Genomic DNA, 15,302 nt, shown 5'->3' on the forward strand with positions numbered 1-15,302 from the left:
ACGCGATATTCCCCGCAGGCTGGCGAGATGCATTTCTCTCTAAAGCGCGTGACGATTAAATGCTGTTAGCTTTTCTGCTGTTTGTACTAAAAGCTTTAAAACGCCTTCGTTGGTATTGTTTATCTAATAAACACACAATATGACTCCGTCTTCTCTGTAACATCATGTCTGCACCTGGAAAAAGTAACCCGTCTGTACACTTTGCTGGTAATGAGCCAGAACCTTCTGCACGTATAAACACTAACGTGTGTTTGCGCACGTGCAAATATATAAACAATAAACGCACGCGCACAAACGCAGGTACGCCAGAAAAACACAAACACCATCAATCATTCAGCCACCTGTGGCTGCAGCGCACAACCTGCTGCTGTTAGAGCCAACGCTGCTTTTCCTGTCACACTCGCCACTTTTAGTCTTTCTCAACAGTCCTAACCATCTGTCTGCAAACTTCACTCCACTTCTTCTTCACGCTAGGTGACGACCCTTTTTGCAATCAAGAAGTAAATAAGGACGATGGACTGTTTGTGCAAAGCTGTGTTCAAAGAAAAGAAATAATTAAGTCTGAAACGCGTCTCTATCGATAGCGTCGGCCACAGACAGACTGCGGGAGGATTTCTCCGAGCTGCTGCTGAGACAAACGTGTTGCCCTCGCTGCCTCGGCTGTATGTGTGTGCACTGGAAGCATGTAAACACACACTTTCTTCGAAACAAACGCACGTCCTCCGTGTTTAGCAACAGCTACGAGACAGGATGTTCTTCTCTCCTTCACCCCCTTTACTACAAGTAGAAAGCTGAATATGCTGTGAGGTAAACAGGTTGGACGTCTGTTTATTAAAAGCTCTTGTCACATTTAAGACATCAATAAGACGAGGTTACACGTGCACTGTGGAAAACTGTAACCGGTGTTTCGACTTTGACTCTTCGCCTGTCTGACTTCAGTATATCTGGTTAACAGAGACGACTGAGCTGAGGCTCCAGATTTCTAACGTCGGTCACAGCAATGGCCGCCGCTCCCCGAGCCTGGATCTACCCGAGATTTCTTCTTCCTGTTCATAGGGTTGGGTTTTTTTAAAACGCTCCCCAATATCGTCGAGAGTTTGCTTTTAGCGCCGTGATTACCAAAGTGTGGGCTGCGGCCCCATGGTGAGCCACGGAGGTACTGCAGGTGGGACGCAGTCAAAACTGAAATTCACGTTAAAGACATACAATTATGTACAGCTACATGTATTTCTATACATTTATTAAAAGTGGTCATAGGAGGTGGTTAGTTTGTGATATTCCTCATTACTCTGACTTTAATTTTCTGCTCCTGTATTGAACTTGGTCTCCTGGCTGTATATGACCGTGGCACTGCTGTGTGGTTACTTTTCATTTTTTAGGGTCTTTATCTTCCAAAATAAAGAGTCTTAAGGGAGAGTTGTTGTGAATTAACATTTTTATATATGTATATATAAATAAATAAATAAAACTGACTCTTAAACCCTTTCTGAAATGCACACAGAGTGTTTTGCTAAATTTCACATGAAAACTGCAGGAGACGCGCTCACCAGTTTAAACATCACTGGGACCACAGGACCCTCATATGTGGTTTCCAGACGAATCAAAACTCTCAAGTGTTTTTTGCATGCAAAATAAAACCTCATTTAAGCAAATTAAAAACACATAATCTCCGTACTAAAAGTTTTATAAACTTCTCTGGACAGCGTTGTGCCTTCGCCGATGCAGCTGAGTAATCACCGAGAACAAAATGTGACGGAGGCCGTGAAAACAAACCGGGGACGTATTTGCAGCGGCTGAGATCAGAGGACTAATTTGCATATGAAATCATGTAGCTAATGCCTAAATGGAAACTGTGTCTTCAGCGCTGTGTGGTAACTTCTCCTGCAAATATTGCCTTTTCTTTATTTGATGTGCTGCTGAGTTTGTGACTCATCCTGCTCAGGTTTCCAGTGAAACAGTAACGCACGGTTACTAAGGACTGCACAAAGCGGGGCCAACAATCACATACAGGTTGCCCCATGCCTGCGTGTGCTTTGCTGTATTTATGCTCTTTGTCCCATTTCAGATTTGGTGAACACCTGAGCAGAAGACATTAAGAGGCAACACGAGGAGAAGCTGGAGCAGACGGGGACTTACCTGCATCGCTACATAACTTATCGAGTGTAACAAACAAATGTAAAGTTCCCTTCTGTGCAAATGTGTTCGGTGACCACAGAGTGGCGGTGGGATGACATTTACAACCATGTGACGACAGCTACCATCAGCGAGGTTTGTGCGTGCGTTTGTGTGTCAGCCAGACGTACGTAGTGGAATTTATACTGGAATATCCGGAAGGGCACTCTGGGATACAGGCTCCGCTGTGGATGACGTATTCATGGCAGCCCGAGTCCCGGTCCTGGTTTTGTTTCCGAGTCTGCTTACACTGGTTGTGGAGGTCCTGAGTATATGAACAAGTACAACAAGTGGGGGGAAAATGTAATTACACGAGTTTATTAATGAACTGGTGATTAACTGCAATTATTACCAACCTGACAGAAAGCAAAGCTGACACAGCGCCACCCTCTGAAGATATAGTATCCAGGAGGACATTTCTCTACGCAGGCGTTCCCGTGCTGGAGGTTCCTGCAGGCCACGCAGCTGCTGGCGTTACCCGGCTCAGAGCAGCTGCCCAGGCACTGGTCGTGGCAGCACTGGCCCTGGGGGGTGCAGGCACTGTGCTTACAGTTGTCCACGCACACTAAAGGAGACGAGCAGAAAGGAGGAAGAGGCGGTTAAATGTGAGCTCATACATATTCTCCTCATACGCGTTTTATCCCGCTTCCCCCGCCGGCGTCACCGTTCGGACAGCTTCTGTGACGAGCTCAAACACAAGGCTGCGCTGACAGCTGCTCACTGCTGCTCCTTTTAGCATCTCACAGCTCACCAAACATCACAGCGAAATGGCCACCAAGCTGTGGTTCGCACTGATCTGAGAGCAGCGAGTGAACCGCGTGCATTTTGGGTGTTTATATCCACACGTGAACTATAAACAGGTGTGTATGTAGTTGGCCTTTTGTTATTGCTGCGGTCGCTCAAAGAGAAAACGGGAGCGTGCGCAGCCATGAGGAAGAACACAAGATGGAAAACGTCTGACCTCCACACAAAGGTCAAAAAACCCAAAACACGAGGACTTCCTTGTTCGCTCGCTGGTATTTGCACCACTGACTTTGTCATCTCACACCTGAGAGAAGCTACAAATGCTCGTCTGCTCTTCAGGCATGCACATCCCAGTGTTCACTGCAAGTGGATACTGGGATACTGGGAGGGGTTGAAGGAGCAGAGGGGGGGTGTGTTTGTATGTGACGTGGACTGAACTGACTAACATGTTATTAGTAAGTATGCGCTTTACGTACTTCATGGACACATGACTGCACAAATCAAACCAGCTCAGGCTGGAAAACTGTACGACTTCACCTGAGCAGTTTACGCCCGAGGGTCAGCAGCAGCCCACGTTGCCAAGGAAACCGGCTTAATTGCTGAAAGGCTGAACACTATGTGACACGGGCTCACGCCAGAGTTTTTGGACCTATTGGGAAAGAGCCTAAGAGTCAGCTGTGATCAGATTAGCAGTCCGGTCTGACCCGCTGACTGTAGTAGTCTCTGACCACAGACTCATTAGATCTCACGTTACACCGACCACCAACCTTTTTATCATCGGCGCCCACAGCGCCGATAAACTGCCCTCAGCTGTGCAGTGGAGAAGTGATAACTGAAGGCTGGAAGTTGGTCTTCATAGTAAAATATTGGCAATAAAAGAAGATTGAACTGATCAGTGTTTTAAGCCTGAAAGTTCAGCAGGTGTTAGAGGTGGTGGTAAAAATGTTACAAACACTGTTTCAGAGAGTTCCCCTTAATTCAGAGCCTGTTCAGTAAAACACGTCTCGACCGGACGAGCCCTTCGGTCATCTCACCGTGTCCCCGGCGGGTTCAGCTCATTTTCATGTTCCTCTGTCCTGCTTTAGTCTGGAGGATGAGGGCTCCGTGTCCGTTAACCCACGTGACGTGTGCTTGTATAGCGTGTGCGATGTCTGAATTGATCGCGTGAGCCGAGCTGCGATCGCTCTTCTAGCAGCGAAGAACTGAAGGGGAAACATTATTCAGGTGTCACGCTGATGAACAGCCTAAAAAGGTGCCAGGGGGGCAATGTTTGCAGCTTTTGTGGGATGCAGCCTCTGTTGAGGACAACTCTTGCTGCCAAGGTTACATCCAGGGCCCCCACCTTCCCACCCCAGCATGCCTCCTTTTGCACGAGAGGGCGGCCCATTGTGCTGCCTGAGTAAAAGCGGAGGGGACAGACAGGGTTGTGGCTAGGGGTGAGGATGGGGTGGGGTAACGAGGTTAAAGAAAGGAACAATAATGAAGGGAGCAGCCGGGGGAAAAACCCCGGAGAGGGAGAATGACTAATGCAGGGAAAAACACCATCTCCGTCCTCTGGGGTAGTTCATGCGGAGGTCGCTCCTCTACATCTTCTTTACTAAGTGCCGTTAAGACGCCGCCGCTGCGCACAACCGAGAAGAATGCACAGCTCCTCCCCCGCCCTCACCCTCCACTCCGCCGCATAATGGTGAAGGGGAGGGCTGATCCAGATCCATGCCGGGGAATCGCTCCAGCCCTCTGGATCCACCCTAAGCTTTAGCCAATGTGCTAGCTGGCTGGGGGAGGCACCCACTGAATGGTCTCTTCCATGTTGGAGGGGAGAGACTCCCAGGGTTAACCCTGGCCGTGCTGGGACAGGTGGGAAGGAGCAGATGCAGCTAAGAAGCCAACACGCCAGGGAAGACCGGCTGCCGAGGGGGGGGGCGAAGCTAAAGGCTCGATCCGTTTACCCAAAGCCAGAAACAGAGGCTCATTTTTTTCAATCAAATCCACGAGACGACAAAATGTCTGTTATTCTTCACAGAAGCAGCGTGCAGTTTGCACATGTGCAGCACAAACACCACCACTGCAGCAGGACCGTGTCTGCTCACACTAACGCGGGTTAGCTACTATGCCAAACACGCTCGCTCACTCATCCCCTCCTACTCCACTGTCCTCTCCATCCCAGTCTCACCCTGCCCTGCACCACTATCTACCGCTCTATCTGCCTGCCTGCCTTTCTAGGCCACTCTGCCCCTCCCACTTTCATTCATACAGCGCCTTGTTTTGTTTTCATGCTGGCTGGCTGGGTGGGGAAGGGGAGGGGGAGGCACGGACGAAGGGATGATTTCGCTGGCACAACAAGACGAGGAGGCAGCATCCTGGAGAGGTTCTCTCTCATTAAGCCAAACACAAACACACGTAAAACCTCACTGTGTCATTGAATCATTTGCCCGCCTCCTCCTTACGCATGCACACAGTTCCAGTAAAGGTGTTTAAACGCGAGGCGTGATCAAAGGTGTGCTACGTTTACCTTTCATTTGGCCACGGCCGTAAAAGCCCCGGCTGCTCGATCCTCGGGGGAGAACGCGGGAGAAAGCCGGGCAGCCAATAGCGTGCAGCCACACACGCAACACTTCCTGCTCATAACACTTAAAACCTCCCCTTTAATTGGCCGCGGTGTCTACAGGCAAAGAGCTGGGAACAATAACAAACAGGTTTTTACCCCAGAGCTGCTCACTCAGGACACGCACGCTCTTACTCATCCACACACAGTTTACTATATTTGGCCACGGTGGGAGTCCTGAGCTCCAAAAGCACTGCTATAAATGCTTCGAGTGATCTGATGTAAGATATTTGTCCTGAGGGACTGGAGGGAGGGGAACGGGTGTAAACAAAAACACGCTGATTGCTGGGAGGGACCAGAGTGACACCGGCGTTGTCAAGAAGCACGAAAGCCACGCCGCCGTTCACGGAAATGCAACACAGGCTACGGAAAGAGCAGAGGGGGGGAAGACAGGAGGTGGAGAGGAAGACAGAAAACAGCTGACGTGAGGAAGCAGAAGGTGGAGGAGAGGAGAGTCGGGCTCTGACGAACACCGTCCGATCTTTTCTAACCCTTTATGCTTCGAGCCGATATTCCCCCACAGGTCACACACACACCAATCACGCCGTCTCTCCTGTCAACAATCAGTCTAGTGGCTGAAGTCCGAATGAGCGACTGCAGAATCGAGGCTGAACACCAGTGTTTGAACAAGCCCGTCTGTTCTCTACTCATTTTACCTCAAACGAAGAAGAACAAAGTCTTAAATCCTTGTGAAGCACCACAGCAGGTTTGTTACAAAAACAACCATCCGTGGCATAAAACAACAAAACTTTATTCGTTTTTAATCTGCCAGAAAGACGTACGCCGTCCAGCACTTTTTATTTGGTGAGCTGTTGCCAAAGAAACGGGACTAACTTCACAGTGCAGCGAACCAGAGGAAGAGCTGCAAACAACGTTATTCAAACGAGCTCTCAGGAACTGATCGCCGTTTCCTGAGAAGCGCTCCGTGTATCACTTCTAATAAGTAAATACTGAGACAGCAGAGAGGAAAAACAAACTGCAGGCAGCGTATCGCCACCACAGCTCCTCCCTTTCCATCGGCGTTATTTTTATAATCCCGTGGATCCATCACCGAGTCAGTGACCGTGTGACGCTCACACACTGGAGCCCGGATCCAACATGTTTGGACATCTAAATGAAACCGGGTGGTTTACCGAGCCACGGGATCTGACTTTAGCATCAGGTGTGGGGTTGGGTGGTGCAGCGGTGAGCAGGGTCACCTTACAGCGGGAAGATTTTGGCTGTGAACCTGCTGCTGACCTGGAGGCTTTTTGGGACGATGGACGGTTTGTGCCAAGCTGCGTTCAAAGAAACGCTCACGACCTTTATCTATAACAAGAAACCTGATACAAAAGTGACACGAAGAACAAAGGGCAACATGTGTGCTGGCAAAATGAAACGAGGCTGGGTCACCGAGGGTGGAAGTGGCTGGAAGAGCAGGGCCTGGTTCATCTCGGACACACACGAGTTCAGCCTTCGCTTTAGGTCAAACCTTAGAAAACAGAACACACACAGGCTGTAGTGTCATTACGGCCTGTGTGCTTTGTTTTTTATCAGGGTATATACCTCACAGCGCACTATTCTCTCCTATCGCACGCTCCTGCCACATATCTGACATGCCCGTCTCAACATGTCGACTCTTTCCACTTCCATAAACAGAAGCGTTCTGCCGGTCTCCCCAAACGAGTGTCAAGAAGCAAGGCCCGAATATCTGCACCTCCTTCTCTGATAGCCCGTCATCATGACCCTGCAGCACCCCAATGGCCGAACAAGCACACGCGTGCTTTATTGTACAGCCGTGCAGCTATAGCGCTCCTTCTACAGCTGCGATTCAGTGCTACAAAGTTTAATCGAAGCGTCCATCGATCGCAATGAAAGGAAACTGAGTCTGTGAGAACGGAGAAACCTTTTCCACACATGGCCAGACTTACTGTTTTTCCTTATCTCTTGTGATCTCCAGCTCGGCCTGCTGCAGCTGAAGCTCTCCTTAACGTGAGGCTAATTCATTTTCACGAACGCAGACACGAAGATAAACAGTTTGAAAAGGGGGGAATGTGGTTTAATGAGCGCGGTTTCGCTCCCCGCTTTGTCTGTCTGTTCATCGATTTCCTCGTCTGTGTCTTCCTGTGCGCCGGCCAGCCCTGCTGGCCCGTCCTGTTACCATGGAGACGAGTCCAGACATAGACCGTCTGCAGTAATTAGCTGCATGCTCCCAACAGGCATTTTCTTAGATTCCCCTCTGGCTGTGTTCGTGTCCTGTCTTTCACGGTAACGCCTCACCTTCCCGTCATCTCTCTGCCCCGTAAAGATTTACAACCACTTTGACCTTTTCCACTCGGCTTCTTCTTCTTTCTTTCCCCCCCTCTTGACCCTCCTCGGCACCTTCCTTTCCCTCGGTCCCACCCCACCGTAGTGCGTCTCGTCGCAGGTGATAAATCACCCCGCCGAGAAAACCCCAGTCACCGGATCTCACTGCAGATGCTCAGGGTGGAACTGAACTCACACTCACACACTCTCTGCAACTTTCTGATGCTCGTGTCGTTACCGACCTCCGAACCTACTGATCCCTGTTAGCCCTTATCCTGCGACGAGCCACGTCTCCTTGCTCCCCCCTCCTCTGTGACGCAGCTTTAATTTGTCGCACTGCCACCAGCTCGAGCTTTTCTGACATTAGACGCAAACATGAAATACACCCGCAAATAAAAACAAGCCGGGAACACACACACACAGAATGGTAGACAAAACAGTCAGACATCACTGAGATCAACATAAACTCACACACACACTTGCAGGATTTGCTGACTGGGTAGTTTGGTGGGAAGGTGATGGAGAGACACGGCGGACAAAACATTCATCTAGACAGTGAGACACCTGCATCACAGACCTCAGGATTTTCCTTAACCCAGAGGACTACTCGCATCCACACACACACACACACAGCCTTTAACAGTTTACGATGAATCGATCGTGAAAGCGACCGACGAGGAGGAAATAATCCCACAGGCCCAAACTCTGCCGTCAGACGGAGGAACCTGAACACCTGCAGCTCCTGTTTGTCTGAAGCTTACATGTAAAACACTCTGCAGACGGTGACTCGACACCTTTGCCCGGCGCTGCTCGGTGCCGTTTTATGGACCGTAGCTGTTCTTGGATAAATACCCGTCCACATCGGGTTAATTTAATCGGCGGTGCTGCGCCGTGGCCCGCTCATGACTAAGGTGTTTTTTAAAGCATTCTCCTTCTGCCTCAGCCGCCCATTATCTCCTCACATTAGACACAGAGAAAGTCAAAGACAACTCAAATTGCTCTCTCTCCTCAAGTTTTTCAAAGGCCTGATTGTCACAGTTCTCCCTTCCTCCTGTCCTCTTTCCTCACTCCGTCCTTCTTTCTTCCCTGCCTCCTTTCCTCTTTCAGGCTTTCTTGTATTTCAGGGGCGTTGAGTTCGTGTAGACCTTCCGACCGAGGCGAGGGCTGCATGGAGTCCAGGATGCCAAGAAACTGACTTTTTACTGAAGCCTTGAAAGGACATCAACAAACTGTATAAGTAATGAATAAACAGATTATCTGATTAAATTCTTGTTATTAAGACACAAATGAACCACTTAAACTTTTGCTTGTTGTGTGTTTCTCTGGTTGATAATATTTAATGTACAAACCAATAATGAAACTGGACCATGTGGTCTTTATTCAGCGACACGATGAAAGCTGGAGCCAAGTTTCTGTTTTCCTTTAACTGCGTTACACTCGGCAGCACAGATGCTGCGTGCAGATTAAAAGGTAGCAGCGAGCATGCGGGCAAACGTGAAGACAAACACGCACAGAGCGTCTGCAGGTAAACACGACGTCTTCCTGAAATCAAAAGCAGGACAAACAAGGAAATGATTTCACACAAACAAATGATCAGACAAGAAAACACGAGCGCGCGCACAAAGCTCCGTGCTGGTGTGTTTGTGCAGGCCGACCAGCGGCAGCGAGCAGCAGTCACAGTGTGAGGCCAGGGCGGGATGGCTGCAGTGCAGATGCTGGCTGTCCTATTTCATATTCACAGCATAGCACTACATAGAGCCACGGTGCATGGGGAGAGGTGTGCGCACGTGCGTGCACGCCCAGAGAAGAGCACAATGTGGATGCACATGTCAATCGTGCAGCTTCAGAAAAGATGGGAGGGCTTCTAAAGACTTGAGGAATTTCAAGGGAACGCTTCGTTCCGACAGATGGAAAAATATAGGCGGCAAAAAACCAAAACAGCTAAAGTTGAAGAGCTCTCAGTTAAAAACATGCCCCCTCTGCTCTTTTTACAAAAATCGGAAGACTCCCATTCTGCCCGTCTCCTCCTTCCACTCGCTTCCCACAGGGCCTCAGGAAGAACCTTTTAGTCTGGGAGGAAGGAGGGAAACTCTTCATCACGACTCGGAGAAACAGGCCTGTCACATTCCCAAACTGAAAACACAGCACACGGCTCACGTGTTGCAAACATGTTCTAATGACGTTCCTTTGTTGGAAGAAAACAGACCCTTCCTTCGTGCCCTTTAACCCCTGACCCGACACAACAATGGTGGTGCTGTTGCTGCTTGACTAAAGTCTGGAAGAATTACATTCGATAAAGGGCACAAATCTTTGTAACGTAACAGGCTGACAGTAAATAAGATCAGGTGCACAACGGTGTGTAGAGAGCAGCCACCGACCTGAAACGTACCTGGTTAAAAACTGTAACATATACAGATTAGAACATTTTTCCCAAGGAAAAATAAAGCTGTGGTTATCAAACGGCGAGAGCCATCTTTCCATCAGCGCAGCGAGCAGCCAATGAAAACAGCTGAGACACCCGACCGTGGTGTCTCCGGGGGCCGGTGTGGCTCATCATGGAGGGTGTTAGTCATAATCACAACAGTGACTCAGACTCACATGGATCAGAAGACTTTGGGAAATATCGAGACATCCCGTACTCTGGCGTTTCATCACGTTCCCCTTTTTCTTTTGTCCTGAACTGGAAGTGCTGATGACACCAGTCAAACCTCAGGACTGAATCCACCAGGAGAGAAATGCGTCTCTCCCACCAGCACCGACTCTGCTCCAGTCCCACCTCACTGTGAGCGGCGGCCGTGATGTCATTTCTATGCGACACAAACAGAAGCCAACGATGGAGGCGATGCTACGCCGGCTTGTAAACGTCTGCACGGTGTTGATTTAGGTGCAGCCGTTACCCTCGTTGCCAGGTTTCAAAAAATGGCGGATTTGAGTCTTGTGAAGGAGTCGCTCTCGTGACTCATCCTACCACGTCACTCAGGCTGCTGATGTCACATTTTTGGCCCAAGTCATCTCGCTTCAAACCTCAAAAACCTAGCACGGTCGAGTCGAGATAACTGCGACTGGAAAAGAGCGTTGGACGTGCACTGACGGGATTCGAACTACCGGCTACATCTCTGGGAACAAGCTGTGCCATCAGGTGACCAACAAACGGTTCAACTAAATCCAAGTGTCCCAAAAACATCCCGTTCCTGTGTGAACAGGAATAAAACGCATACCACAGAGTTTACATGTTCAACAGGACCCTAACGTCAGCTGACTGGGATGATAACTTACTGCTCGCCGATCCACCACTTCAACATTAATGCAGCGCACGCCGCTCTGAAACCTCCCCTAATTAAAATCTTAGTTTCAATAACTGCCAGAATGAAGAGAGTTGCCATAAGCACACAATTAACTGCCAAACAGAGAACCGGGGGATTACACGCGTGTGCATGCCTATAACGACAAGCTTTACATATGGAGGGGAGGAGATGCATCACTACAGCTTACCAGGAGCCACGCGTATCATGCAGCAGCACCTAGAGTGATATGGACGCGCTAGAATAAGATCTGATCTGACTCCCTGTGCCCTGGCATGACGACGGCGCTGACAAGCGCCAGGAAGGAAAAGCAGAGGCCAATGCAGCCTGCACGAAATGCAGGCAGCGATACGGACACATGGGAGAGGCGACGGGTGAACGGAAGGTGGAGGGCGAGGCGGAAGGGTGAAGCTCAAAGGGAGGAAAACGCGCTGAAAGGAAAGATCCAGAAAAAAGCCTGGGGTGCGAGGGGTCGAGCAGGCGGTGCAGGCACGCGGCCACTGTGGGGGAAACACTTAGCGAAGTACGACAACCAAACCACGTGGATTTACCAGCACAGAGCGGCAGGACTGCGTCCCCTCCCCCAGACTCGTTTTCCTCTCCTCGAATTTGTGGGGCGTCTCCTCAAAAGCAAGATTAAGTAGCCGACATTAGGGCTGCCACGATTAGTCGACTAGTCACGATTACGTCGACTATTAAATCGTCGACGACTGATTTAATAGTCGACGCGTCGTTTGAAGCTTTGTAAGATCACAAAAGACGCAGGAATAAGTAGCAGGATTTAAGAGTGTAATAACGGACTGAAACAGAAGATGGCAGCACTGCATGTACAAGGATGCCAGCTGCCGTTAAACCCCGAAGAAGAAGCTGTGTCCCAGAATTCATAGCGCAGCCCAGCGCAGTTGTCAACAATGGCGGCAGCTAGTTAGTTTTAACTTTACTCTTATTATTCTTTCTGGGTCACAAAATAAACGTATAACATGTTTTCAGGCGAGAATGTAGCTGTGTAAACCTCAAATATCTGCTCAGTTTATCAGGACACCGCATATTTTCAAAAGCGCTCCGACGTTTTCGGAGACGTCTGTTACCCACTAGCTCGATAGCGAGCCGGGGGCTAGGCTAACTAGAGCCGTGAGAACACCGGACTCCCGGCTAATCGTTTTCAAACCCACCGCCGTCTTTCGCTACTCAGGTTAAACATGATATATGAGTCACTTAGATAACTTAAACATGTTATTGTTTGGCTTTCTTTAGTATTTTATTTGTTCCTGAGTAAATCGGTTTGTCTGAGATTAAAGTTATAGTTTTTACACAGCTGAATAAACGTCAAGCAGACAGCTGATTATCAGAAGTGTGAGATGCTCCAGAATTTACTCCGCTGTCCTGTTATATTTTAGATAGCAAGGAGTTTATTAAACTTCACTGAAACAATCTGCAAATTTCATTAAAAATTAATAAACTATCATCTTGTCTTTATTGTTAGTTAGCACCGTAAACACTTAAAGCTGTAAGCTAATGATAGTTATATAAGAGCTATTTATTCTATTTATCCCCTTTGTATATTTTATTTATATTTGTCTCTGTATTTATATATATATATATATGTGTGTGTGTGTGTGTGTGTGTGTGTGTGTGTGTGTGTGTGTGTGTGTGTATATATATATATATATATATATATAACAATTCTGTAACTGTAACTTCGGTCGTTGCTGTGCTTTTTGGAAGTCGAATTTCCCAGAGGAACCCACCCGAGGGATTAATAAAGTTCTATCTTATCTTATCTTAGATGCTGCTGGTGCAATAAGCTGTACGTCCAATGGATGATGATCTGATTAGTCGACTAATCGCAAAAATAATGGGTGACTAATCGACTATCAAAATAATCGTTTGTGGCAGCCCTAGCCGACATGTTATTCACTTACAGAGTCATTACGATGATTCGTGACTCTTTGCTTTTCTGTTTTGCAGCTTAAATCAAAATCAAATACATTATGGTCTATTTAAAATATCTAAAATATTACCAACAAACATGTTCTTGCATTTATATGGACACCTGAAAACTATAATTAATACATTCACTCACTCTGGTTTACGAGCTGTTATCTAAGTAAACGCCCTCAGAAGTATCAACACAGCTGTTTGAACAAATTAGCAAAACAAATAAAACTTTGCTTTAGCGTAAAAACATTATTTGTAAAGAGCACTACATGAAATATTGAAGCCCGTCATATATCTGCTTCAAAGTACGTGACAGGAAGTCCAGGTTAGTGCCACCCTCACCGTTTCTGTCAGGAAACCTGCCGAAGCTGCTTTTTCACCGTTGGCAGCAGAAGACAAAGAAACAAAACCTTTAATTTCTGCAAATGTGAGTCTGAACTGAGTAATCCTGAATTCTGCGTTTCAATATTCCCTCAAAGTATCCAAAAAACAAACATCTTCATGTTTATGGCCCACTTTCATGTCATAAATAATAGGGGTGGGGAAAAAAATCGATACTGTGTAGCATCGTGATATTTTGTTTGCTAATAATGTATCGATGCAGGGACGGCACAAATCGATATTTTGTTACAAAAAAAGGTTTTTGTGCTCTGACTTCAGAGCATGTTGATCCTTTTTCTGAGCAACAATCCTGACACTGTCAAATGTGTTTAACTTTTTTTATGGCAGCAATAAACACGACAGTTTACTTATTTTAATTTAAGACATGTTTTATTTTAATTAAGTTTAAAACTTTTTTATTTAATGTAAAATTATATTTTGTTTTAATTTACTTTCAAATTCTTCAGTTGCTGAAGGGGCTGCATAGTTTTCATATTGCATAGTTCAGAATAGCTGTAATTGTACCAGATGGTTGCATTCAGTTAAGTTGGACTAGACTGTAATACAAACTGTTCAGTTTGTCAACAATAAAACTGAAATGAGAGAAAGACTGAGTGCGAGACTTTGTTATTAGATAAAATTAATATTGATGAAGTTTACCTTTATGGACAGAATCTGAATATCGCAAAATATTTTTTAAAATTGCAATAATATCGTATCGTGCGTTAAGTATTGTGATAATATCGTATCGTGGGATGTTTGGTGATTCCCACCTCTAATAAATAAAGGACACGGTATCCTCTCTTCTGTAAAATCAGAGTGAAATAAGAGTTGCACAATCAAAATAAGTGAGTCTTTGGAAATGACAGAAAGTGTTTTAAACTCCAGATTGGTACAAATCTACATGTGCGTGTTGGACACCTGCAAACGAGCTCTTTAATTCGTCTACGACTTTATTCCAACAACACTGGAGGTGCTCGCCTCTCTTATAGCTGCAGTCTGGGCCTAACGTGGATCTTAAGCCAGACTGAGGCACATGGTGTCCCTTCAGGGGCCTGGGCTGGGGGAACAAAATCAAGCTGAGGGATTTTCCCAGCAGGCGACTTCTGGAGGAGAACCATCCAACCACAAAGGAGTACCTGTTTGTGTCATAACACCATACGTGTGTGCGTGCACAGAAATAATAATTCATACCAGCGTGAAGGACAAAAGAATAAAGAACACAGCACATACAACACGGGGGGGGGGGGGGGGCTGAAGAGGCCCTGCTCATCCTTGGAGGTGCAGGTGTTGTCAGCAGAGGCCCCCTCCAACCGTCAGTGGGAGTGAGTGGGTGGGTGTGTGGGTGGTGCACAGAGAAACACAGCAGCCAGAGGTAAACAGGGAGAAGCCGAGCTGACATTGTTATTTATGCCTGTTGTTACCAAGAGACGAAAACGCTCTGAAAACTCAACACTGCAGTTTAAACACACCAGTTTATTTCTCTGTAGCACAAACTGGTGAACTGGGCCTAATTTCTGAGGCAACAGCAGCCTGTTTATCCCAGCGAGTCTCACTCAAGCATGGATTTGACCTCAATGTTACTGCAGCCTCGTGTTCCAGTGTATACCGACTACTTTACTGGTTTCCATCCTCTCATCGTGCTGAATGCTGAGAGACCCGAATGGCAAACACTGTATTCAGTGTAAGGAACGTGCTTCACAGGATCCTATTATTATAACACGGCACGTTGCAGTCATACAGCGAGAGCATTTCTAAGAAATAAGCACCAGAGTCCACGCTTGAGCTCCTAAACTCGGCTCTGTCTTTTCCCTGTGACAGACTGAAAACGACAGCTTACGTACTTCAGCCAGACTCCATCCAACCAACGATCC

General features: G+C 47.4%; 1 protein-coding gene across 1 annotated transcript in view; it reads right to left on the reverse strand.

Moving 5' to 3' along the window:
- insrb (insulin receptor b) overlaps positions 1–15,302 on the reverse strand; it is a 75,636-nt gene that overhangs the window by 21,704 nt on the left and 38,630 nt on the right. The window contains exons 3-4 of the mRNA XM_026158401.2: positions 2,529–2,737; positions 2,304–2,437 (exon numbers count right to left, since the gene is read on the reverse strand). Of these exons, the coding sequence (XP_026014186.1) occupies positions 2,304–2,437; positions 2,529–2,737 (343 nt within the window). The remainder of the gene's footprint in view (positions 1–2,303; positions 2,438–2,528; positions 2,738–15,302) is intronic.

Source organism: Astatotilapia calliptera, chromosome 23, assembly GCF_964374335.1.
Source record: "Astatotilapia calliptera chromosome 23, fAstCal68.1, whole genome shotgun sequence".
Classification (NCBI taxonomy): domain Eukaryota; kingdom Metazoa; phylum Chordata; class Actinopteri; order Cichliformes; family Cichlidae; genus Astatotilapia; species Astatotilapia calliptera.